General features: G+C 32.9%; 1 protein-coding gene across 3 annotated transcripts in view; it reads left to right on the forward strand.

Annotated features, from left to right (window-relative positions):
• The window catches only part of Pik3c2g (phosphatidylinositol-4-phosphate 3-kinase catalytic subunit type 2 gamma), a 340,206-nt gene that overhangs the window by 11,453 nt on the left and 302,929 nt on the right, over positions 1-25,824 (forward strand). For 2 of the 3 annotated variants that reach the window (XM_048787228.1, XM_015498207.2), the window contains 4 exons: positions 5,242-5,998; positions 11,465-11,547; positions 16,006-16,163; positions 22,727-22,841. In XM_048787228.1, coding sequence (XP_048643185.1) covers positions 5,321-5,998; positions 11,465-11,547; positions 16,006-16,163; positions 22,727-22,841 — 1,034 coding nt within the window. In that variant the 5' untranslated portion in view covers positions 5,242-5,320. Of the gene's footprint in view, positions 1-5,241; positions 5,999-11,464; positions 11,548-16,005; positions 16,164-22,726; positions 22,842-25,824 lie in introns of those variants that run through there. The other variant, XM_048787229.1, reaches the window with a different exon arrangement.

Here is a 25,824-nt window from a genome sequence, read left to right on the forward strand (position 1 = left end):
GTCATATTTCAAGGGTCATCAGGGTTGAGGCTGTGGGCCTCCTCCCACCAGGGTCAGCATTATGCCCCCAGCTCCCCTGAAGAGGCTTCCTTCCCAGTCATCATTCCACCAAAGCAGTTCCATAGAAGCTGGAAGCTGTCTTATCTTTGTCTGTTTACTCCTAAGACATACTCAAAGGAATAGGATGAATTACCATTTCAACTATTTTATGATGTTGAGGTGTGAGAATTTAAAACTTCCTAGAAATCAAAACATTCTTGAAAACAGGTTTCAATGATGTGCACAGATTATCTCTGACATATTGCACCTTCTAAACAAAAACATAGCTAATATATAAACTGTAACTGTGTTCTTCAACAATTTTACTTCAGCTTTTTCTAAGGGAAAATAAGCTTAGTAGTATTTTATTTGAAATTCCCCAAAATAGACACTGTGTCCTCTAACATGAATCTCACATTGTACTGTATTATAAATTTGTGTCTATGAACTACTTGAAGGCAAGAGCTTCATCTTGTATTATCATTTTTATCATTTTTGTATTCCCACTACTTTGCAAAGAGCTTGACATAATATATTTTAAAAAGCTACTGAATAAATAAGTGTCTAAATTTGTAAGTAGATGTTTAAATAAATAAGTGGATTTATTCAGGCCAGTATCTCTCACAAAATAAAAATAAGTGAGAACTTCAAATTGTCCAAATATAAGAAGCATTGGGTATTCTAACAGGAAGTGGGGTTTCTATAGGATAAAATGTGATTAAGAAAATATTTATTATTCCTGTAAAATGGCAATTTTTTGAAAATTGTTGTTTTCTCCAAGCATCTTTTATCTTTGCTTAGTTAAAAAATAATATCAGGGAGTCTAAATATACCGAATGTTTATATTATCACTCAATTCTAAATTAGAAATTAAAAAGTAAGGTAATATAAATAATTAAAATATATACAAATTACTTATTATATGTATGGATGAACTACTATATATATGAACTACAAATTATATACATGAGCTACAAATTATATATATATGAACTACAAATTATATGTATAAAAATTATATATAGTCATATATATATACATATATTTCTGCTTTGCTCTATTTATACACCAATTTGGGCTAAGGCAAGTCAGAGTTGTATGTGGCTAATATCTGAGGAGTTTTGTCTCTGTATGATGATACATACACTTGGATCATCAGATGAAGAGACTTGGGAATTTCAGATCAATTTTCCACCACCTAGTATTCTCAAACATTGGTTAACTGCCATAACTATAAATTTTCCCTCCATCTTGCTGAAAATATGGATGGTTCTGCTTGATTAGACTTTGTCATGTCCTGTGTCAGCACAGCTTTTATTTCACATGACATTTATACATATTCTAAAAACGGTAAATTTTCTCTGCCTGAAATTCATCCAAAATGAAGACCATTTTCTTCAGTCCCATAATGTGTTCCCTCTACTATCTTCTCTTCTCTTTCCTGTTTGTAGCCAGAACTTTGGGGATCAAGACTAAACATTTTTAGAAAGGCCCTTTCTATTCTTTGTTCTTTTGCAAAACAAACATTTGTGTTCCTATTTTGAACACTAGGACTATTTTGGTTATATTTACACCTTTGTAGATTTAGGAAATAGAAGCAGCTGCCAGGGGCTGCCCTTCTTTTGTTAGGTGCCTAACTTTGAGTGTACTTTCTCTTTGAGGCCACACAAATAATTAACCCTCAATAAAAAAAATGATCTCTTGCAAGTTGAACCGAATAGAAGGCTATAAGCAATCGGTGCACTAAGGAGTTGTCATTACAAATAACACCTTTTAAATATCCCTGGTTGAACTTAACTGAATTTTCCAAGGACTAGAGGGCTATATATGTATGTATGTCCATTCTTGGTCTGCTCCCTGCTTTTCCAATCAATTTAGGAAGTAGCCTCTCATTTGCATATTGTATTCATTTTTTTATCTGCTACAATAAATTATCACACTCTTTGTAACTTAAAACAAAAAACACAGATTTGTTATTTTATACTTCTATAAGTGAGCACTCCAACATGAGTGTAACTGTGTTAAAATCAAGAGGTTGTAAGGGATGCATTCCTTTCTGCAGGGTCCAGGGGAGATCCTGTTTCCTATCTCTTTCCAGCTTCCACAGGCTGTTCACATTCTTTGGCTCCAGGCTCTCTTCTTCTCTCCTCAAAGCAAGTACAAGTGGATTCAATCCCTCTAACATCACATCACCCTGATAGATTCTGCCTGTGTGGGACTACACAGGTCCACCAAAAAAATTATTGAAAGACAGTTTATTAGGAAATTTCATTTCATTTGCAAGCTTAAATTCCTTTAATCATGTTACTTAACATATTCAGTTTCCAGAGATTAAAATGTGAAAATATTTGAGGAAACATCAGTCTGCCAAATTCACATATTTTCTATAACGCTGCAGAGTCTTCCTTAAATTGGAGACTGATAACAATGTCCGCTTGATTTTGCCACAAATGCTGCTAAACTGCATGTTTGCTTGCGTCGGCTTCAAAGTCAAATTCTATGACTTTGAATTATTTTATACATGGCTTCATAATGCAGAGTAAAGGTATATTCTGTCTGGCACTAAATATTTTTTTTTACAAACAAAGAAATATTCAAAACTTCTAGATTATGATGGTAAAAAGTATATTAAAATTACTAGAAATCACTTAAAATCACCAAATTTAACATTAAAAAATGGATCTTGGAAGAGTTTCTATTTTTATTACATTTTCAATATGAAAAAGCATACCTTATTCTCCTTTATCTCATGATAATGAAATTTTTCACACAGCCTTCTAACCCATTTTTGAGTTTACTGTAAGAAATACTTAAAAAAATTTTAAATTTGTTAACAATATTTTCAACTCTTTGTAGTCAAGATCATTTAAGCTGAGTCTACACTGTTCCAGACCAAAATTCAGAATACTCTAGATGTGATGTTAATGTGGAAGATTCACCCTTGTGCCTCCCTTCACTCTCTGTTTAAGTTAAATCTGTGAACACAAACTCTCAAACCTTATGTAAATTGACTCAACATGTTGTGCTTCACTTTTCTCATTTGTTCAGTGGTGGTAATAATATTTTCGATCTGACAGTATAAGTTGAGAAATAAATAAAACACATAACCATGCAAGTATTTAGAAAGCATTAGCACAGAGTACATGCTCAAAAAATGCCAGATATCATTACCATCATCGTTATTAATGATATGACACTTTAATTTCATCATCAGACCACTGGTGCCTTGTTTAAAGACTTCTTTTATAGCTGTATAAAATTTTCAAAAATAATTTTTAAACCCTCAAATGTTAAAGTTTTGAAACCACCAAAAATTATTTAAAAATTTGGTATAAATACCATAATAATCTAAGGAGTAGGTCAGGTTAAGGAAGAACAGAATATTCCTTGGGTATGATTGTCAAAACTGAAGACACATCTGCTTAAAAATCTGAGTTCCAAGACAGGCAGATAAAGGAACCTATTTTGTTTGAATGAAAACAGTTTTCATTACAAACAGAGAATAAAAATTGTCAATTCTTCAAAATGAAATTTTAACTAGATAATAATATATCTGTGTAACTCATGAATTATTTAAGATTCTTTCCCAAATATGTCAGCTCAATCTCTGGGCATTCAGAGGATATTTCTTTAAAGAAGTGATATTTCAACTAAACCCTGAAAATGAGAAAAAATTATCCAGGCAAGAAGATGAGTGTCCAGCATGAGATCCCAAATGAATGCTGTCAAATGTGAAATAGAGATTCCATCTAAGGGGCAAGGGAAGACCTGGAATTCAGAGCAGAGAATGCAATTGAGTAACATAATGTGAGCCAGCAAACAATACAGGGCCAAGACATTAAGGACCTTCCAAGTCACCTGAGGAACTATGACCATTATTCTCAAACTCTAGGATACCACTGAAAAGCTATAAACAGGGGAGGTATTGGATAGAGTCCTAATACAGCATTATAATGTGGAAAACAAATGAATTGAGGACATAAGAATGAATCGTAGAAAGTGCAGAAGCAGTTTCAGAAACAATACATTATTTCAAGTAAGAAGATGAAAGGTTTCAACTAGAATTGGGCAGTGGTAGACAGAGATGAGGAGAAAGAACCCAGATGTATTTATGTGGTACTCCCTACAGGATTGGTGGTTTATTGGATATAGCAGAATAAAGAGGAAGGAAGATTCAAAGATGAAACCTTGGTTTCTGGTTGCTCAAATGGTTGGATAACTTTCTGTCACAGTGAACATTGGACTAGGAGCAGGTTTGGGATGAGTTATAATTTAAGTTTCAGGCTTTCATTTGGAAATTTTTAAAAATCCAAATAAAAGTGCTGAGTTGGTAATAAGAGTGGTCTAGACTTGAGTTACTGTCAAAGAGATAATCATTTAAGCCACAGAAGGTAAGAAATAACTTGCAGTCAGAGAATACTTGAGAGGAGAACAGGTTCAGAAAAGACTCAGATGGAAATACTTAATAGGCACAGCATGTTCAAGAAAGAGCAAACTAGGAGAGACTGAGTACAGAGTCATAGAGAATTGAAGTTAAGAAAGCAAGACATTTTAAAGCAAGAAGTAATGGTGAGTGGTATCAAATGTCGCTGAGAGACTAAGTTAAAAAGAGACACAATAACCCTTGAATTTAATGCTATGACACTCATTAATGAACTTAATGGAAGTAGTTTCAGAGATATGAATAAGAGTTTGCGATTATTTAAAGAGCTTTAGGGAGCAAAGAGCCTAGCCAACCATTTTAAGATATTCAGTTATAAAGGGGAGAAAAAAGTTAAGTTTATGTCCAGGGATAGGGTAGTTGCTAATTAAGAAAAGCCTTTAGTTAATAAAAGGGGTGGGGGGAGCAGGTCAACACGCTTATAGATGATTGAGTACAGAAGGAAATACTTATTTCGGTGGGAAAATGAGTCAAAAGAGGGAAATTGACTTTGGATAGAGTCATGAAACTCTAATCATAATTGAGATGGACTTATTTTTCTATCATAGGAGTTGTATGAGTCCATCCAAAATCAATATTCTTTCTCAAATTCATAATCCTCAGAGCCCTGATACAATTTTGTAGTCCTCAAGAAATTATTCCTCTTGCCAAGAAAAAACTACAAAATACTTCTATATATTTATTCATCATATTTATTTCTTGTAAAATCCTTTATTGGTAACTAACAATGGTTTTTTATTTCCTTTTATGATTTTTTCTAGGAAGATTTCTACCTTATTTTATAATATCATTAAAGAGATATTCAGAGTCCAGTAAATTTTCTGTTACATAAAGTAAAGAATGGCATATAATTGGCAAACAGATCCAAAGCCTAATGAATCAGATGAAGAGCAGTCTGAACAGCAAGAATTTCACCTTGTAACCCAACCCATGCCTTCTAGACAGGTCCCTCTGGGTTTTGATCACCTAGTAAATGAGATCAGTAATAAAATTCCATTCTATCAGAATGAAATTGAAGAAAACACCTTTTTTGTGTCCAATGCACCAAACCAGGAAACAAAAAGGCATTCATTGGATAGAACACACCAAATATGCTTGAATGAATTCACTTCTGAAATCCCTGAATTCTCCTGGCATCAAGTTGGGAAAACATCAGCTATTGGTTTTAGTGCTTCTGTGCTACCAAAACCTCAAATCATGAATAAAGACAGCTCCTGGGAAAACTCCATAGGAAAATACCATGTTGTTGAGGATTCCAAATGCAATATTTTAACTCCATCATCCACTAGTTTGGATAAAATTAATCCACAAAGAGTACTGGAAAATGAAAATCCTAACTACCATATAGGATTTGAAGGTAACCTTCCCCCTGTACATCCATCCTTCTCAACTGACATCATGCAAAAAGACGACAACAAAAGAAGTGGAAGCATGGACACTGTAGAACCTTCTCCAATATTCATTAAAGGCTCTTTTCTACCCGAGACGAGGGAAAACACAGGGCCCGAAAACATTGAGGTATGTGTATGCATGTGGATCTAAAATTATGAATGTGAAAGAGTCATTCAACAATTAATTAGATTAATTGGTAATGAAAGTAGCTAATCTTAAACAGAAATCTACCTATCTTACATTTGGAAAAAAAATCATTTATTTTCACAAATTACATTTTCTTGAATTAATAACTATTTCTGGAAAAAAGAAATTTTTAGAAATTTCATTTCTTTTTTAATTTATTTTTGGTAGTTACACATGACAGTAAAATGATCTTGACATCATACATTTGAATCAGATGGGGTATAATTTCTCATTTTTCTGAGTGTACAGGTTGCAGAATCACATTGGTCATGCAGTCACGTATATACATTCAGCAATAATAATGTCTATTTTATTCTGCTGTCCTTCCTTTTCCCCCTTCCTCTCCTCTCCGCTCCCCTCCCATCACTTATAAATTTCATTTCTAAAGTCCCATTTTCATCAAAGCCAAATAAAAATGTTTCAGTACTTAGATAAACGAATGAAAATATCATAGTTTGAGGTTTAGCTGACAATATTATGTATTCTTTCTGCATTATGCATACACACATATTTCATTACATTTATATTTTGAGTCACACTATAATGATTTAAAATTTCATTATCATTATTGGTAGAAAAAAATGTCCTTTTACCCAGAGACTCTTAAATTATATTATTGGCTGGCAACTTCTGTTGGGAGAATTCCAGGAGTAGGAAATTAAGTAATTATTGTGCAACTCATCTTAATAGTTTTATTAGCAGCTTTCCAATCATTTCAGTAACGATAGAGTTTTCTGTATAATATTTGAAGATTTCTGTGCTTATACTGAGTCTAGACATAAGTGAAGCCAGAGGTAAACAGTAAAAAGAAGAACTGCTATTGCAGCTGCAATTTAGAGGGAGAGGCAAAATAATTCTTCACTTATTCAATAACTTTATCAAACCCTTAAAGTATATAGTGATGTACTAGGAAAAACAAATGCAAAGAAGTAAAGTCATGATTATATGAATTCATAAATAGCATACTGCTCAAATTAACTTGCAAACAAATAATGGCAACACAGTAAAATAACAGAAGGGGTGAGTGTCTGGAAGAAGAAACATCCAATTCTACCTGAAGCACTTGCACAGGAGGTAACACCTCAAATGACCTGAATCAAAAGTCAACAAATACTAAGGACATCTAGTTCTTTCCATGGCAGTGTAACAAGTACTAAATTTTCCCTACTGCTGAAAATAACTATAAACTTAGACAAAATATATGACGCAGCTGGTTGCAAGTATTGAACAACAGGCATTATAGAACATTGATCCTTCAGAAAAGTGAGACAGATGAATAATCTAGTTTCTGCCTGAGGGTGGTTTCTGCTGCTTTGCAGTCTGGTGGAGCCTTATTGAACAGAAATATCACACCAAGCTAGGGATGAAGCAGCAGTTGAAAGTTGCAGAAGTAGATGTGATTTGCAGGGTGGAGTGCTAGAAAAGAGGGAGCTGTGCAGTGGCCGGAGATCAGGATGCCACAGGAGATTTATTGCACCTCTTGGCCAAGTTTTGGGATGTGTTTGCAAGGCTCAGTAGATATTGTCAGCTTTTGACTGAGAAGTAAATGGTGATTGTTTTTGCACACATAAAGTAGAAGTTACATGATACAGAAGATATGGCAAAGCTAAAGAAAAGACTGAGCTGAGCACCTCAAGTATTCCAATAAGAGTCCACAAAGCTATTTTCTAAGAGTAAAAGTCATGCTCAAAAGCAAACGCTACACCAACCAAAATGAATATGATTCAACAAAAATTTAAGGCTGACATACTTTTACCTGTCAAAATAAGTTTCTATATTTTATTTTTTTTAAAATCACAATTCATAAGACACCATCTACAATACCTAACAAATAATTACAAATGCATAAATATGTAAAGAAGCCAGGAAGTTTGACCCAGAAAATAATACAATCAGTGGAAAGAGACTCTTGAGATGAGCCAGTTGTTGGAATTAATAGAGATTTTAAGGTATAATTACCTAAAAGCATATTTAAATAAAGTAAAAGATGTTCAAAATAGATAGTACAATGAGAAATCTTTTTTATTGGTTGTTTAAAACATTACAAAGCTCTTGACATATCATATTTCATACATTAGATTAAAGTGAGTTATGAACTCCCATTTTTACCCCAAATACAGATTGCAGAATCACATCGGTTATACATCCACATTTTTACATAATGCCATATTAGTAACTATTGTATTCTGCTACCTTTCCAGAAATCTTAACAAGAAATTAGTGACTATGAAAATTAAACAAAAAGAAATGAAATGCCAATTAAAGAACTGAAATTAGTATCTGTAATGAGAGTCATAGCATCTGCTTACAAACAGATGGGAAATGATAGAGGAAAGTAGTGAAGTTGAAAGTAAAATAGAAATTCCTGCATTGAAGAGAAAAATAAAAGAGCCATATAAAAATGAACAGGGATTCAGAGACTTTTGAGACAAGGAGCACAATTTATGAACATTTGGAATACTAGCAGAAGATAACAAATAGAGAGAAAATTAATTTGAAAAACTAATGGTCAGACAAGGGATTAATATCCAGAATATATAACGAACTCTAAAAATTGCCCGGTGAGGTGGCGCATGCCTGTACTTCTAGTTTGGGGGGTTGAGGCAGGCAAGTTCAAAACCAGCCTCAGTAACATAGTGAGGCCCTAATCAATTTAAAAAGGGGTGGGGATGTGGCTCAGTGGTTGAACATCCCTGGATTCAATCCCCAGTGCAGGACAAAAAAGAATTCTAAAAATGCTTAACACCAAAAAGATAAAGCACCCAATCAATAAATGGACAAAAGAACTAAACAGACATTTTTCAAAAGAAATACAAATGACCATCAAATACATGAAGAAACACATTCAAAATCCCTACCAGTTGGGGAAGTGCAAATGAATACTACACTGAGATTTTATCTCACTCCAGTCAGAATGGGAATTATCAAGAATATAAGTAATAATAAGTGTTGGTGAGGATGGGGGGAAAAGGTAGAGTCATGCATTATTGGTAGGACTGCAAATTTATACAATTATTCTGAACATTACAATGAAGATTTCTCAATAAAACTAGGAATAGAACTACTACATGACCCAACTCTCCCACTCCCCAGTAATTATTCAAAAGAACTAAAAACAGTTTACTATGGCAAAACAGTTATGTCAGTGTTTATAACAGCACAACTCACAATAAACAAGATATGGAAGCATCCCAGTGCCCAACAATAGATGAATGAATTAAGATAATATAGTCTATATACACAATGGAGTTTTTCTCAGCCATAAATAAAATTATGATAAATGGATGGAACTAGAGAACATCATGCTAAGTGAAATAAATCAGACTCAGAAAATCAAATGTCAAATGTTCTCTCATCCCCTAACTAGAGCAAATAACGGGGGAAAATGGAGAGGGATCAGATATCATAAAGATAGGGAAGTCAGAGAAGTATAAGGAGGTTGAGAGGGAGGGATGGGAAAGAGGAAGAAATATAGAATAAATTTGACAAAAATTATGCTATGTGCATGTATAAATATTTCTGTATGTATTCCACCTTTATGTATATCTCTAAAGCACTAATTAAAATATGTAAATGAGAAAAAAGTAGTAAAGATCAGAAAAATGTCTCAACTTTAGTTGAGAGTATTCAATTATAGATCTAAGAAGTCCAATATATCCGAAACAGAATTCAAAGTTAACCACATGTAGACCTATTATACTCAAATATCTAAAACACAAAGTTAAAGAGAAAAATCTTAAAAGGAAGCTGGGGGGAGGGTGGGAATTCAAAGAGTGGAGTAAAAATCTGAATGAAAACAAACTTCTCATAAGACACAATGGAAGCCAGACACAGGTGAATGATACTTTTAAGTTATTCAAAAGAAAAAATAAAAATGAATGCACACTTTTATATTCACTAAGTGTGTTTCAATATTGAAATAAAGACACTTCCATACAAACAAGTATTGAGAGAAGTTATTCAGCTAACATGCCAAGAGGGAGTACCAAAGTAAATGTTTCACACACAAGGTAAATGACAACAGATAGAATCCAGGAAGGGGGAAAGTGTGATCAAAATAGTAAGTGTGCTGAATAATACAAAATGCTACTCTTAATTTTTTAAGAGAGGTGACCAAATCAAAATAATTGCATGTTATAATGGGATTTATTGTATATGCAAAAATAAAATATATGGCAATAACAAAAAGCATGAGAGTAGGGTAAATGTCATTTTTGCTATCATAGATTTTAAAATTTTAAATGTATGTTACAACATTAATTCTAAATAAACTGAGATATATTAAGGATGCATATTGTTATCCTTAGAGTTAGCACAAACACTAAAAAACAATACAAAGAAACCAAGAAAGGAACTAAATGAAATAGGAAAAATATCAAACTGAAAAGGGAGAAAAGGTAGAAATTCAATAGGAGAAACAAGTAGAAATAAATACAAATACAATAGTCTGAAATAGGACAACCTACATAAATATATTAAATATAAATCTTTCTGAAAACACATAAATTGAAAAACTAGATTAAAAGAGAAGACTCAACTACTGCCTGAAGCATATAAACTTAAGAAACAAGGGCACAGACATATTGAAGTAAAATAAACAAAACGACTTGACACTACCAAAGAATGACAACTGTTATGCTCATTAGTATCAGGAAAAGTATAGCTAAAGACAGAATGTAATTAGAGAAAAATAAATCATTTTGTAATGATGAAAGAGGCAATTAAGAAGAGATAATAAATGTAAATGCATATGTAGCTAATAATAAAGCTGCAAAATACATAAGGCAAACATGATCTCTTTTAAAAGCAGTCATATATGTACACTCTAACTGAACTATTTATGTATGTTCCCAAGAAGTGAAGCATATGCCCAAATAATTACTTATATATGAAATATATAATAGTTTTCTTTACAATATTTAAAAGCTAAAATAACCCAAATGTTCATCAGTAAGAAGAATAACAAATTGTGGAATAGTCACACAAAGAATTGCTACTAATTCACAATAAAAATGATGAACTACAGATATGTATTAGATTATCAATACATTTCAAAACTAGATGTGATTTAAGAGACAAAAGCCCAAACAAGAGAACATATACTTCTAATCCATGATGATAAAAATCTGATAATAGTAGTTACCAAATAGATTTGCAGATGAATGTAAAGGAGATGTGTGGGAAATGTTCTATATTTTCATCAAAGTGTTATGTAGATTCCTCAAAATTCAAATTATATTTCTAAAAATTTATGAATTTTTCTATATTTAATATTACCTCAATAAAATATCTGAATAAAATTAAAAATAAAATTCAAATAAATATTTAAACAGCTCAAAAATTCTAGAATTGTATTCATCTTTTCTCTATATAGAACTATATTAATAAGGCAGTTTTTATTTTAAGTCTATAGATTGTTCCATTCAAATCATCGAAGTAACTCAAGGCACTAACACGACACTGACCTCCTTTTGTGACAAAGTTAAAAAGTGAGTATTGCTATTTCATTAAATTTTGAAGTTTCTAAATTTAATGAATGAATTTGTCTATTTTTATAATACGAAACTGATTAATTTTGCATATAAAATGTCAAAGTTCTGTAACTTGCAAATATAGTGAAATATAGAAATTCTTGAAATCATTAATTGACCTCTATTGTTTTTATGGTCTGATAGACATATTTCTGTTTGAAAATTCAATTAAAGTTAAATGTTTCATAATTTCAGACTAGCTCTTATTGTTTGTTGATAGTTTGATTTGTACTAAATTAACTTCTCACTTAATGACAATCATTTTGATTCTTCTATCTAAGACCGAAATGAACAGATTAACCTTTTTACATGGTACATTCTGTTTAGAATTGAGTGAATGCCTTCCTCATGTTAGCTAAATTTTATCCTGATTGGATGACCAGAATTTTAAACATCTTAAATGAATGTGTGTTTGTCCTGTGAAAACCAAATTGATTACTAGAGGATATTAACAAATATGCCATTGATCTTTTTGCTAATCTAAAAATGAATCTATGATGTAAAGACAGATTTTTTCAAAGACAAATTTCTTATTAGTGATTAAAATTTATATAATTCTATCTGTCCTTTGCTAAGTTTTGAAAATTTAACTCATTAGCAATTTATTTGTTTTGTTTTTCATCCATTGATGGCTATTATTTTAAATGTACTAAATATACATGTTTGGGTTAGAGATTTGAGTCATTTATTTAATGGTTAGTTTAAAGGCTATTTCAGTGTGAATATATCAGAGAAAATATTTGGTATTTGTTTTTTTTTTTGGATCGGCTGACTTCACTTAGCATTATCTTCTCCAACACCATCCATTTACCTGCAAATACCATAGTTTTGTTCTTTTTTAATGCTGAGTAAAATTCCATTATGTATATATGCCACTTTTTTTTATCCATTCATCCACTGAAGGACATCTAGGTTGGCTCCACAGTTTAGTTATTGTGAATTGTGCTGCTAATAACATTAATGTGACTGTGTGCCTGTATGAAGACTTGAATTGGGTTTCAACATACTTTATATACAAACAGAGATGCAAAAATTGTGGTATATATGTGTATTAAGAATTGTAATGGAAAGAAGGTGGAGGAGGAGGAGGAGGAGGAGAAGGAGGAGGAGAAGGAGGAGAAGGAGAAGGAGGAGAAGGAGAAGGAGGAGGAGAGAGAGAGAGAGAGAGAGAGAGAGAGAGAGAGAGAGAGAGGAGAAGGAGAAGGAGAAGGAGAAGGAGAAGGAGAAGGAGAAGGAGAAGGAGAAGGAGAAGGAGAAGGAGAAGGAGAAGGAGAAGAAGAAGAAGAAGAAGAAGAAGAAGAAGAAGAAGAAGAAGAAGAAGAATTACCTTAGATTAGGTAGAGGGAAGTGAAAGGAGGGGAAGGCAGGGGATGTGTGGACAAGAAAGATAATAGAATGAAACAGACATTATTACTTTATGTATTTATGTGACTGTATGACCAATGTGATTCTACAATATATATACTCAGAAAAATGAGAAATTATATCCCATCTATGTATGATATATCAAAGTATATAAGTGCATTCTACTGTCATATAACTAATTAAAACAATAAAAAAAACTGCAAAACATCATTGAAAGAAATTTTTTTAAAAAATAGTTATTTTTTAATTTCTTGCTCAGGTTTAAAGTTATCAATATCTATTATTTTGGAAATACACTAATCCCTGTAATAAAATTGCTAGAAATTTGCCACTTTAAGTCTAAATTGTGGTCATTCCTACCTGTTAAGCATGAGAAATAGCTCTCTTAATACTATAAGACATCATTCCTTGGTATAACACATTGACAGAGCACTTATTATGAGCTCATCTGGCAGCTCTTTTTTGTTCTTAAAGCATACTTCTATATTCTTAGGTCAAATCTTATAGATGAAGTAGTAACATAAAAATGTTTTATATGATGTTATGTTAGTAACTTATTTTGGTGCATTTTCCAAACTCTTAAATATACTTTTTATCAGTGGTGTTTTCTGCAATAACCATAAGAACTAAAACAATCAAGCATTAACCTTAGAGTAGTGAAAAGGAGACATAGGTTATGCTCAAACTTACTTTTCTCAGTCTATAATAACTTTTATTTAAAAACAGTCATTTGTAAAATGATTAAATGTTTATATACATAGTTACATTATACACAAACATACTATTCATTCATTAAATATTTTTGAGGATCCACTATGTGCGGGGCATTTTTAATTCAAAAGGAGATGAAATTGAATTTAAAAGCCAAGCTACACAAGAAGTCTATCAAAACCAGGAAAGTCATAATAGAACAGATTTATATATCTAATTACACTTATTTTCCTAATACTTAAATAAGCATACTTCAATATGTTATTCACATTTCTTTTCTACTCCTTTAGAGAGATTTTATAATTTGTTGGCTTTGGTTTCTTATGACATACTTTAAAGCCAGCTCTTTTAAGAAATTGAAACATTCTTACAAAGAATGTTATATAATACTATAGCATATGCATGTTTCTGATCCACAGGAGCTCCTCAACAAAGGTTTACAGAAGATTGAAACACAAATTTACATTTTAAATTTAATTTCCCAAATGGTTTAAGCTGAAATCCTGAATGCATTGAGTAGTACCACATCAGAGAGTAAATGCTAGTCCTAAAGCCTCTCCAACCAGGATTCCAGTCTAGGCCTTTGTGGTAGGGAGTAACAAAGGAGAGTGGCCCCCATATTTATGCTGAGCCATGGCTCTCAAACTGCACTGCCATAGCAGCAGCAGCAGCAGCAGCAGCAGCAACTGATTTGAGAACTTAATTTTAGGGTAAGTTTGGGGCCCTTCACAGATATATTGAATCAGACTCTGGGAATGGGACCCAGAGCACAAGTAGATACTAATGTAAAACAGGCCCATTGAGTGACTATGCACTTGTCCATCAATCAATAGAGACAATATTTCAATGGAATCTGAAGAGTTAAACTATGAGCTACTTTAAGGGCTGGACACTATTTTAGCACTGCATAAATATAGTGAGTGCTAAGAATGCAAAGTATAATATAGAATGTATAATTTTCCATTTAGAAAGAGGCTAGGTATCAGAATAATTGACACTAAAAAACCCTGCAATTACATTTTCATCATCAAAAGCTTTTTAAATGTCTACTTGTGTTTTAGTCAGCTTTTTCACTGCTGTGACTAACAAACCTGATCAGAACAACTGTAAAAGAGGAAAGTTTTATTTAGGGGCTCACAGTTTCAGAGATCTCAATCCATAGACAGCAGACACCATTTCACAGGCTCAAGGTGAGGTAGAACAAGACGGCAGAAGAGTATAGCCGAGGGAGCAGCTCACTTCTTGATCAGGAAGCAGAGAGAGAGATTCCAAGCTCCAGATACAAAATATATACCCCATAGCCACGCCCACAATGAACTGCCTCCTCCAGCCACACCCCACCTGTCTCCAATCACCACTCAGTTAATCCCATCAAGGATTAATTCACTGATTAGGTTAAGACTCTCACAACCCAATGATTTCTCCTCTGGACCTTCTGGTATTGTCACACATGAGCTTTGGGGGACAACTCACATCCAAATTATAACAACTTATAAATATGTTTATATTATTCTACATGTGGACATAAAACATATATCTACAAGAATTAAGTTATAGTAATATACAATGATAATTATGCTACTTTACATTGCTCCATACTCTAAAATTTTACATGGCTTTTCTTTTTTAACCCTCACAAGAAGTCTTTGAAGTAGATATTAACCCCCACTTTAGTGCAAAGTAACTAGTCAACTAAATTGCCTCTGGCAATTACTAAGTGGAGACGTCAGGATTCAAATTCAAGTCTTCTGCTCCAAGAATAAACTATTTTGCAATTCCTTGACTTGTTTATGTAATAAGTAATTGTTTAGAATAGATGCATGACTTCTAGGCTTGATTATTTGTGGAAAATCCAAAAAATCAAAGAAAACAAAAAGACAAAACTAATGTTTATAAATTAGACACAAATAAGGGAATTTATTTACCAATATCTCTAAATCCAAATGAGTGACTTGTACTTTGACAACACTAGGCAAGAGAAAAATCCGAGGGGAGGAATTCAGGCATCAAAAGCAAAGGAAATGATGCAAGTAATAATGTTCAGAGTGAATTGTCATGTCTTACATTTATGAAAATGTACTCTTAATTATTTCAAATGAAGTGCTCTGGGGAAAGCCTGGAGAACAGAGCTTCACACTTGTTCTTTATACAAGTGTAATCTCTACCATCTGACCCAAGTGAATGCACTGTACCACAAATTAGTAACTGAAGGTTTTCATGTTTTAAATTTTGTAAAGCAAAACACTGCAGAAGATCTTTAAAATTACTTTGTGAATGGTACTTTTAAAATGAAATCATGCAGATCTTGTCCTAAGCATTTTTCTTCCATATACTTTTCAGACTGAGAGAGGCATATCATGCAGCTGACATGAATTCCAACTCTGGAAAGATCTGGAGCATCACTACATCATTCCCATTTCAGCTCTTTTCTAACACCAAGTTCAATATAAATATTTTGGCTGAAAATTCAGCACAACTACTTCATCTTATGCCATATGGTAAGTAACTTGTAATTAAATATAAAAATCTTCATAGAGCTGGTATTGATAGCCTTGAAATTATTAAATGCTGCTACAAACATTGATGTGGCTGCAACACTATAGTGGACAGATTTTAAATCCTTTGGGTATAAACTGAGGAGTGGGAAAACTGGGTCAAATGGTAGTTCCATTCCAAGGTTTCTAAGGAATCGCCATACTGCTTTCAAGAATGGTTGCACCGATTTGCAGTCCTACCAGCAATGTATGAGTGTGCCTTCCCCCCCACATTCTCACCAACATATGTTATTACTTATATTCTTGATAATTGCCATTTTGACTTGAGTGAGTTGGAATGTTAGTGAAATTTAATTTTCATTTCTCTAATTACTAGAGATGTTGAACATTTTTTCGTTTCTTTCTGAATATTATTCAGAATAAGTATTACCATCTTTATTACCATAAAGAAGAATGAAATTATGGCATTTGCCAGTAAATGGATGGGACTGGAAAATATCATGCTAAGTGAAATAAGCCAATCCCCCAAACCCAAAGGCTAGATGTTCTTTCTGATATGTGGATACTAACTCATAACAAGGGAGGGTAGAGGGGGGAAAAACAGAATTCATTGGATTAGACAAAAGGGAATGAAGGGAAAGGTCTGGGGGGCGGGGGATGAGAACAGGAAATGACAATAGAATGACATAACTTTCCTATCCTTATATATAAATACACAACCAGTGTAACTCCACATCATGTAAAACCTAATTAGAATAATATATACTCCATGTATGTATATTATTTCAAAATACATTGTACTGTCATGTTTATAAAGGAAAAATATAAAAAATATAAAAATAAAAGGACAGAAACTTTAAAAAAAGAAATCAAAAAATTGCCCTATGAGATACTGTTTTGCTCTCAAATGAAATAAGAAAAAAATAGGTGAGAACATTAGTTAACATTGAAGGTGGGAAAGGAGAGGTATGGTCTTCTAGAACACTCTTCACATAGCTCATCCTAAAACATTTTATTTTCCTACTACAATACTTAATAACAAGTATGGAAAATATCCATATTTTTTAAATCTATATTTCAAAAAGATTAGAAATAAAAGGAGATATAAGTGAAAAATGATCATTCCTATTCATTAGGAACAACTATTTCATTCAAAATGAAAAATTGTGAGATAGAATAAGCACTGGTACAAAATTTCTATCCTCACAGTGAGAAGATGTCTAACAGTCCTCTGCATCCCACCTCAACTAGATTTAGCAGATATGTTGACTAAGTGTCTGTGAGGATAAATCCTACAAATTTGTTTTTTTATGGAACTCATCTGATGGTCTTTACTTTTTCACAGTTGTAGAATATCTTCAAAGAGTTTAAATATTTTATTTCATTGTTTTAGTTGACTATTTTGCAAAACAATATCAGTTCTTTAAACATTTAGTAGCAACTAAATGTGTTTTTATGTGTCAACAGGAAATTATTTCCTGACACATAATAATCCAAGAAATATGTTCTTTTATTTGCTGATTATATTTATGATTATGCTTTCCCCTGGCTTACTCTATTCATGTTTCTGAGCAAGTACAGATGACTACAAACATAGCAATGTTATGTTGGTATACTAGTTAGAACCATCTGGTTTCAAACTAACAGAAACCAACTCCTGCTGGCTTAAGCAGAAAGAAAACATTTTTTAAAGAACATGGGGGTTTCTTATAGAATTTAAAAGTAGGATCTCATCAAATTAGGAATGCACTAAAACCACAAATGACCAAGTAGCCTCAAATCCCTTTATGCCCCTGACCTAATTTCCCTGTGTAATTGCTGCCCTGTCTCACTTGCTCTCTGCTGATTCATTCTCTTGATTTTGCAAAAACAATTAAAAAGCCAAGCTTACAAGCATATGTGCTATTTGGCCAGCCATCTAAAGATAGTTCCATCTCTCTATTAGATCCATTCCCAATCTGGAACAGCAGAATTCTGATTGCCCAGTTAAGACCAATGGTTCATACCTTGATCCTATCAGAATGGACATGTCCAGGTCATGTTGACCTCAGCTGCTGGAGAAGAGGAAATACTCATCAATTAAGGAGCTCACTTCTGTTCTTCAAAGTTATAATATTTAATTTTCAACATATCTCTTAGTATGAAGTTGACAAGTCAGTAACATCTTTTATGAGAAGTTTCAGCAAAGTGATGAGGTTATTGTATTTAGTATTGAAGAGGCAAAGTGGTCAAGAGGATGTATGAGCCCTAAAAGATGTTAAAACTCTAAGGAGGAGGAACAGGAATGTTGGGTAGCTAGTCCTCCATGAACAGATAGATAGGGTGAAAGGACAATGAAGGAACACTAAAAATCACAAGTAGCCTTACCTAACATACAAGCATCTGGAAGATGGGAGTCTTGTATGTCAAAATCTCCCCCAGCCTTAATTAATTACATCCCCTTTTAAAAAAAGTACCATTTCAGGACTATGTCATCATTATCTATCATAATCCAGTCTCCAGGACTCACTCTTATCACCAAAATTGTGTCACAGTCCCCAATCACTCTGGTAGCCAAAATATCAAGAACCTCTTGAACAAAATTTAATGGGGATGTTCAAAGGATAATGAACTGATTTAAGTAGACAGGAAATTGAAACAAAACAGGTGGTCTCAATCTCCTCAAAAACTTCAATTCTGTGAGCACCCCACACCATCTTCCTTGTAGGCGATCAATGAAGTTCCTATGCTGTCTGTCAGAGGTCAAGGGGGACTTTGTCAGGACTCTCTGGGCGTATTCCTGGGGCACCTAATAAAACTGAAATCTGGAGTCCTAGAAGGGCATGCAGCTCTCCTTAAGGACCCACTTTCTCCGTGAAGAGTGTTCCCTTTTCCTAACCCTTCTATTAAAATCATGCTTGTCACTCTGAGTGAGATATGTGAAATTGTTCTGGCCTATCACTAGAATCGGGATTTGAAGAAGAGACTCCACAGCTGCCTCAGCTTTGCAGCAGGCTCTACCCTATAATATGAGTAGGGATGGAAGAAGGTGACTTAGAAAAGCATTAATAAAAACATACAGAGTAGATTTTTGCCATGGTTTGGAGGAAAACTTTTTATCTACTTACTTAAATTTAAATGGTTGAGGGTGTCTATGGAATAACTGGCAACAGAAAAATTAACAGAAGAAAAAACATATGCAAGTACTTGGGGGTTACTCAACAGTGAATAACTGAATATCCAGAAGTAAGTGTGTTATATCAATTAACAAAATGGAGGGGTTTTAGGACTTCAATAGGAAGCATATAGATATAGATATATAAATATATAGATGTAGATATAGATATATTTTTTAATGTTAATGAATGGGAAGCTTGTCTCCTCAGAATTTGCAGGAAATTCTCTCTAAGGAGAGGTAATGGAAGCTATATTTCATGGGGTTTCTGCTTTAGTCAGATAAGAAAAGTTCAGATAAGATTTAAAATATTTTTTTTTGCTTTACACCAAAACTGCTACTTTCATCAATTTTATACTAGTGCTTCACTGGTGTTACAGATGTTCCACAAAAGAACAGAAGTCTGAAGGATGCATTAAGAATAACTTGAGTGAAAGATAAAAGCTGTCAGTAGAAATGCAAGAAAAGATGAAATCTAGATAAGTGGAGGAGATAAGTGAAGGGTTTTCATTCAGAGGAAACTCATTTCTCCAAGACTGAGAAAATGGAGTACTTTGAAAGAATCAGGATCTTTAAACAAGAAATTCTCTGGTCCACAATTCTCAACTATCATTTTGATAAAGATGAAGTTATTTCCAGTTCCAAAGTTGCTCTAGGCCAGTTTTCTTACTTTCAAGTACCTCCCAGCTTTAGATAACCATTGGTTGAACTCTGTATCAGGAAGTTATTAGTGACCCTCAAAGGGTTGTAAATAGAAGTCTATCTGCAAGAATTGAAGATTGACTAAGAACTCTTGGCAGAAGTCTCCTCTTTAAAGAAGTTTGGCAGTAAAGGGAAGGTAAAAGAAATGATATGACAAACAAATAGAATGGATAAGGGGAGATTTTATTGGAAGGTTGAACAGAAGCACTTCATTATGGAAAGAGAAAAATATCTTTAAAGAATGGAATTTAAATAGGTAAAAGAAAATTGGGGGTGGTCATTGACAGAATAGAATTGTAATCCAGTGTAGGAAGAAGGATCACAGTTGAAGGAGTAAATGTTTATTAAAGAGAGAGAGAGAGAGAGAGAGAGAGAGAGAGAGAGAGAGAGAGAGACTTCTACCTCCAAAAGAGGTGTGAAGGCACAAAGGAGGAAGAGTGGAAAATTAGACTTGAGGTATACAGTAATATAATGAAAGAATCTTAAGGGCTCTTAGCCATTAGTAAGGTGGGTGATATGGTGAAGACAGTGGGAAGGGCTGCATGGAAAAAAGACTATAAGAAATTAGGGAAAGGATTTTTTTAAGTGGTGGCTTACAAGATGGATAAGAAATTTAACTCATGGGTTTCATGGTTGACTTCAAGAAGAAAAATGGTGTTTTCAAGCTCAGACATGCTGAATTTGAAGTAATAGTGAAACATCCAGTGACTAACCTGGAGCGCGTAGTAGGAGGTATCAAACTATTGGAACTCAGAAATTTATTCTCCAGAGGATGGCTCCTTGCCCTGCTGAGTCCTGTGAACTGATGGAGATTGGAAGGGCTTCAGAAGCTGAGTGCTCTGACCTGCCTTTCTTTCTCCTCTAAGGCAGGCCATGGAAACTAGAACCCCTTTCCCCAAAGCCAGCCATAAAACTTACAAATGTTACTCTCACGTCCCTTTCCCTTTCTGAGTGAGAACGAGCCATAAAGAAATTCTATGCCCTATCATATTGGATAGTAAATTTAAGACCCTCATTTCCAAAAGGTATCCTGCCCCATATGTTGGAGAATGGAATGCTACACAGAAAAGACAAGAAATCAAGAGGCAAGCCTTGTTGCATTTCCTCACCCAAAATTATCCTTAATTCCTACCATTTTTGTCCAACCACAACTCCACATCACTGTCATAACACAAAAATGTGGAGAGTTTTCCTGTGTCTTTGAGTTTTCTTTTCAGAAGACTCCTGTGTCACATAAAACCTTGATTTAAAATAATATTATGTTTCTTTTCTTGTTATCCTCTCTTTTGTAGCAGTGTTGGTCATGAACTTTATGGTAGGGAAGAAAGGTATAACATTTTTTTTGCCTCTACGAATCCAAGGCACAGGAGAGAAGAGATAGGTAGAAATTGATACAAAATATTTCATATGACAAAGTAATAATCCATACATGCCCCATATAGTATAGGGGATATGGTCCTGGAAAGAGTGGAGTCAATATTTTGTTTCTTTTTGGTGATACTGAGCTCGAACCCAGTGCCTCATGCACCAAAGCAAACACTCTACCACTGAGCTACATCCCCAGTGGAGAGTCAAATTAATTAATTAGGACTCTAATACAGGTGCCTTTGGAGATAGTTTGCTGCCACAATATATTGCCAGTTCTCACTCCTCCTTATCAAAGTCATTATATTTTATGATTTTTCCTATGGCCATATTCACTACTAGCTTCAATTCATAACATTTCATGCCATTTCAGACAATATTTCAAACATGTGGTGGGTTTAAGACATTTTTCTCATGTCAAAGCATTTCCACCATCCATAATTCTCTGATGATCTTTACAATTTTTTGTCCAACCATTTCTTTGATAGCATCTTGACCAATCATAAAGCCATACTTTAAATCCAGAATGATATAATTTCTTTTTCTTTGTGGCAGCAATATCTCTTGCACTACATTTTCTTAGCCAAGTTGAGCCAAAATCCTCTTCCTACAAACAAAAGATATGGCAGTAAAAGAAGTCACAGAAAAGAGAACAAATAATTGTGACAAAAGCTGAACTCTGACAAATGCTATTGACCATTTGCAGGATGCTGTACGATTCTTACTGGCTATGGATTATCAGTAAAGTCCACTGCAGCTTCTTCCATTGACCTAGATGATGAGATCACAATTGAAACATGGGCTTAACACTTTTCAATATATTGCCAACATTTGTCTTTTTTTATGTTAGACATATCAGATTCCTGAAGGAAATAAACCATACAGTTATAAACCTTTGTCAACAGATGAAGAAACTGGGTCAAAGGTGAAATAACTTTTCTAGGTGCATCAACTGAGAAGTAATAAATCTATATTATTTCCAGGTCTTACTGTCAGAAATTGATAAGCACATGTTAATTGTTGTAGAATTGTTTTATACTGATAGTAGAACTTCTTTTATGCAAAGCTACAGTGTACCAAGGGTTTTAACAAGAGGAACATAATATCTAACTTTGCTATGTTTCATGAAAACAAAACTGATTAAAAGAATTTCAAACAACATTTTCAAATATATCTCTAAATCTATCCTGACTAGTAAATGAGATGCATCTCATTTTAATTCCTCTTGATGGAGCTAGACAGATAAAATATCTTATACAGTGTTTGCCATTTTTTATGCTTAAAAACTTTCCCAGCCATCCTTTGATAAGTTCTTAATGACTTATTATTTACCTTTTGTTTTTAGCTAATTATCTTGTCAAAGACCTAATTGAAGAAATTCTCCATTTATGTGCAAATGACCAGCTCTCCCCCAAAGACTATCTTCTAAGCATATGTGGCTCTGAAGAATTTTTACAGCTGTAAGTATCTTATTAAAGTAAATTTTCATTATTGTTATGACCTGTAAGTGTTAAATAGCAGTGTTATTAATTTTTGAAACAGATTTTATGCTAACATTATGCTCTTTGGGGGAAGGAGGTGCTGGGGATTGAACCCAGGGCCTCAGGCATCCTAGGAAAGCACTCTATCACTGAGCTATATCCCTAGTCCTCAATATTCTTTACCTGATAAAATTAAAACTATTTTATAAATCACATTGCTAGTCTTCTTCTTGGTCTTATTTTTGTATTACATGTAGTTATGGTAATAGTTATTTAAGTGAACTTGGCCTGAATGTACAATCATCTATTTGCCCAGGATTGAAGTGATTCCAAGAACATGGGAACTTTAGTTTTGAATCCAAGATAGACCTAGGCAAACCAGGATAGGTTTTTCACCCTACCTTTAATAAAGCTTATTAGGATTGATCACAGTTAATAAAATAAATTTCTCTAAAATAAATAATTTTTTTGATTTGCAATAATGCTAGCATGTTAATCAATTACTGACCTTAATAAATCACAGGAGATTTCAAAATGAGCACTATAGTATTTCTATGAAACCATGAGTTTTTAAATATCTTTCATTTCTTTATTTAGGTGATTTATTAAACGATTAAAGAAGTCAATTCTCATGAATATTCTCTTCAAATATTTATTTGGTAGAAACTAATTTTTTAGTTTACTACAATAAGCCATTTGCCTGAAACTCTTCAGAGACCAATCTTGAAATTAGCAGATAGTTTTAAGAAAATAAACATCTCCCTAATGGATATTGTATAGTTATTCTAAAGATCAGAGTATTAAAGATTAAAATGTTCAGTAGAGAGTATTGTCATTTATGTATCTCTTTTGCATTTCTACAAGTATCTAACAATTAGATAGATATGCTATAGTGTCAAAGAAGTAGGAATGTATTTCTTTTGGGATTCTGGAACATTGTCACTGTCATTATTCTACTATGAATGTTCTTGAAAATATCTTATGGATACTTTGGAGCGTTTGATGATTTTATTAACAGAAAATCTAGTCTTTTAGTGTATAATGTAAACTGTGAATGATTTTCAATAACTTTTTTCATTTTTGTGTTTCCAATTATAGAAAAATAATAAGAAATATATATATTAAATCACAGATGTTTTGTTGCACAAAGCTCAGAAATGCCACTTTTCTTTTTTTCTCTATTAATCCACTAATTAACACACTCAGTGATTAGGCCCTGACTTTTCCCCAACAGTTTTGGCAGCATACCCAATGAGTGCAGTAAAAGTATTTTAGTAAATTTAATCTTATACTTACTACTCATTAAAACTCATCTTTGGAATATGCACATTTCCAAATGTATACCTGGACTTTGGTTGATACCAAAATGTTAGAACCAAAAAACAAGAAACATTATCAATTATCTGCACTAAATTTAAGCAGTAAGAAATATCCAGAAAACAGAGAAAAACTTGAAAAAGTGAAGAAATTTTACAATGGACCTTTATTTAAGAACTGTTTCAAATAAGTAAATCATCCTTAAATCTCAATCATTGACTGATAAAAATATTATAAAGATTATCTTACTCTTGTTTCTTTTTAATATGATTTCCTGTAAGTACAATGTAATAATTTTTAAATGTTTTTATATTTTTAATACCATTAAAATTTGATTTAGCTGGGTTTTATTAAGACAAAGTATTCAAATATTATGATGGGTTAATTATAATCAATAATTGCCTAATGGGGATAAAAGGATTTGTGCATATCTGTGATTTACTCACTATATAATTGTAAAAGACTATCTATATAGATATAACCTATTTTAATAAGCATAATAGCATTACTGGTCTTTCTCACATTTAAAAGAGTACACATTAGTCATTTAGATTTTATTTTTTTCCATTTATAGATACATAATTTGTTTAATAAATATGTCCTTATAAATTTGGAAAAAATCTGTGTGAAAAATTTCCATAGAGGGAACACAATAATGTGCATTGTATTAATAATTCAATTAATCAAAATATACACTCTAAACTTATGCTAAACATTGTCTGGAGCATTCAATAGACTAAGGTTGCAATAATAATAATTGTTATGGGGAAATAAAAGCTTTCCATAACATGTAAAATAATACATGACAACCAAGCCAACACTACAAAAAACACTTAAAGATAAATTGCTCACAAAGAAACCCCAAAATAAATCCCCAAACTCCCAAATAAATTAAGATCAATGGAAGACTGATCAGCCAAATGAGATTTATGATATAATTAAATATAACAAAAAAATGAAAATGGAAGCATACCAAAAGACACATTTCTATAATAACACTTAATATAAATGGTCTCAACTCCCCAAACATAAGACGTGGATTGGCAGAATGGATAATAAACAGGATATATATATATATATATATATATATATATATATATAGAAAGAGAGAGAGAGAGAGAGACACTCATCTCAGAGGCAAAAACACTTATGCACTAAAGGTAAAAGGATGGAAAAAATGTCATATGTAAATGGAGTTCATAAACAAGCCAGAATAGTTATTCTCATAGCTGATAAAGCTGATTTCGAGCCAAAATTAATCAGAAGCAACAAAGAAGGACTTTATATCCTGGTAATGGTAACATTCCAACACAAAGATATAATACTAGTAAATATATATGTCATACTAATGTCATACTTTTATATTTTAAAAATACTCCTTGACATTAAATCCCATATAGACCTAACACAAGAATACTGGGTGATTTCAACACATCCTCATCGCCAACAGACAGGTCATCAAACATAAAACCAATAAAAATATATCTACCTAAATAATAATATAATATAAATCAAATGGGCCTAATAGACATACACCGACTATTTCACCCCAAAACAGCTGAATTTACCTTCTTCTCAGCAGCTTATGGAGTTTTTTCCAAAAGAGATCATTTTAGGTACAATTCTTAGCAAATACAAATAAATA

Source organism: Marmota marmota, unplaced genomic scaffold, assembly GCF_001458135.2.
Source record: "Marmota marmota marmota unplaced genomic scaffold, marMar, whole genome shotgun sequence".
Lineage (NCBI taxonomy): Eukaryota > Metazoa > Chordata > Mammalia > Rodentia > Sciuridae > Marmota > Marmota marmota.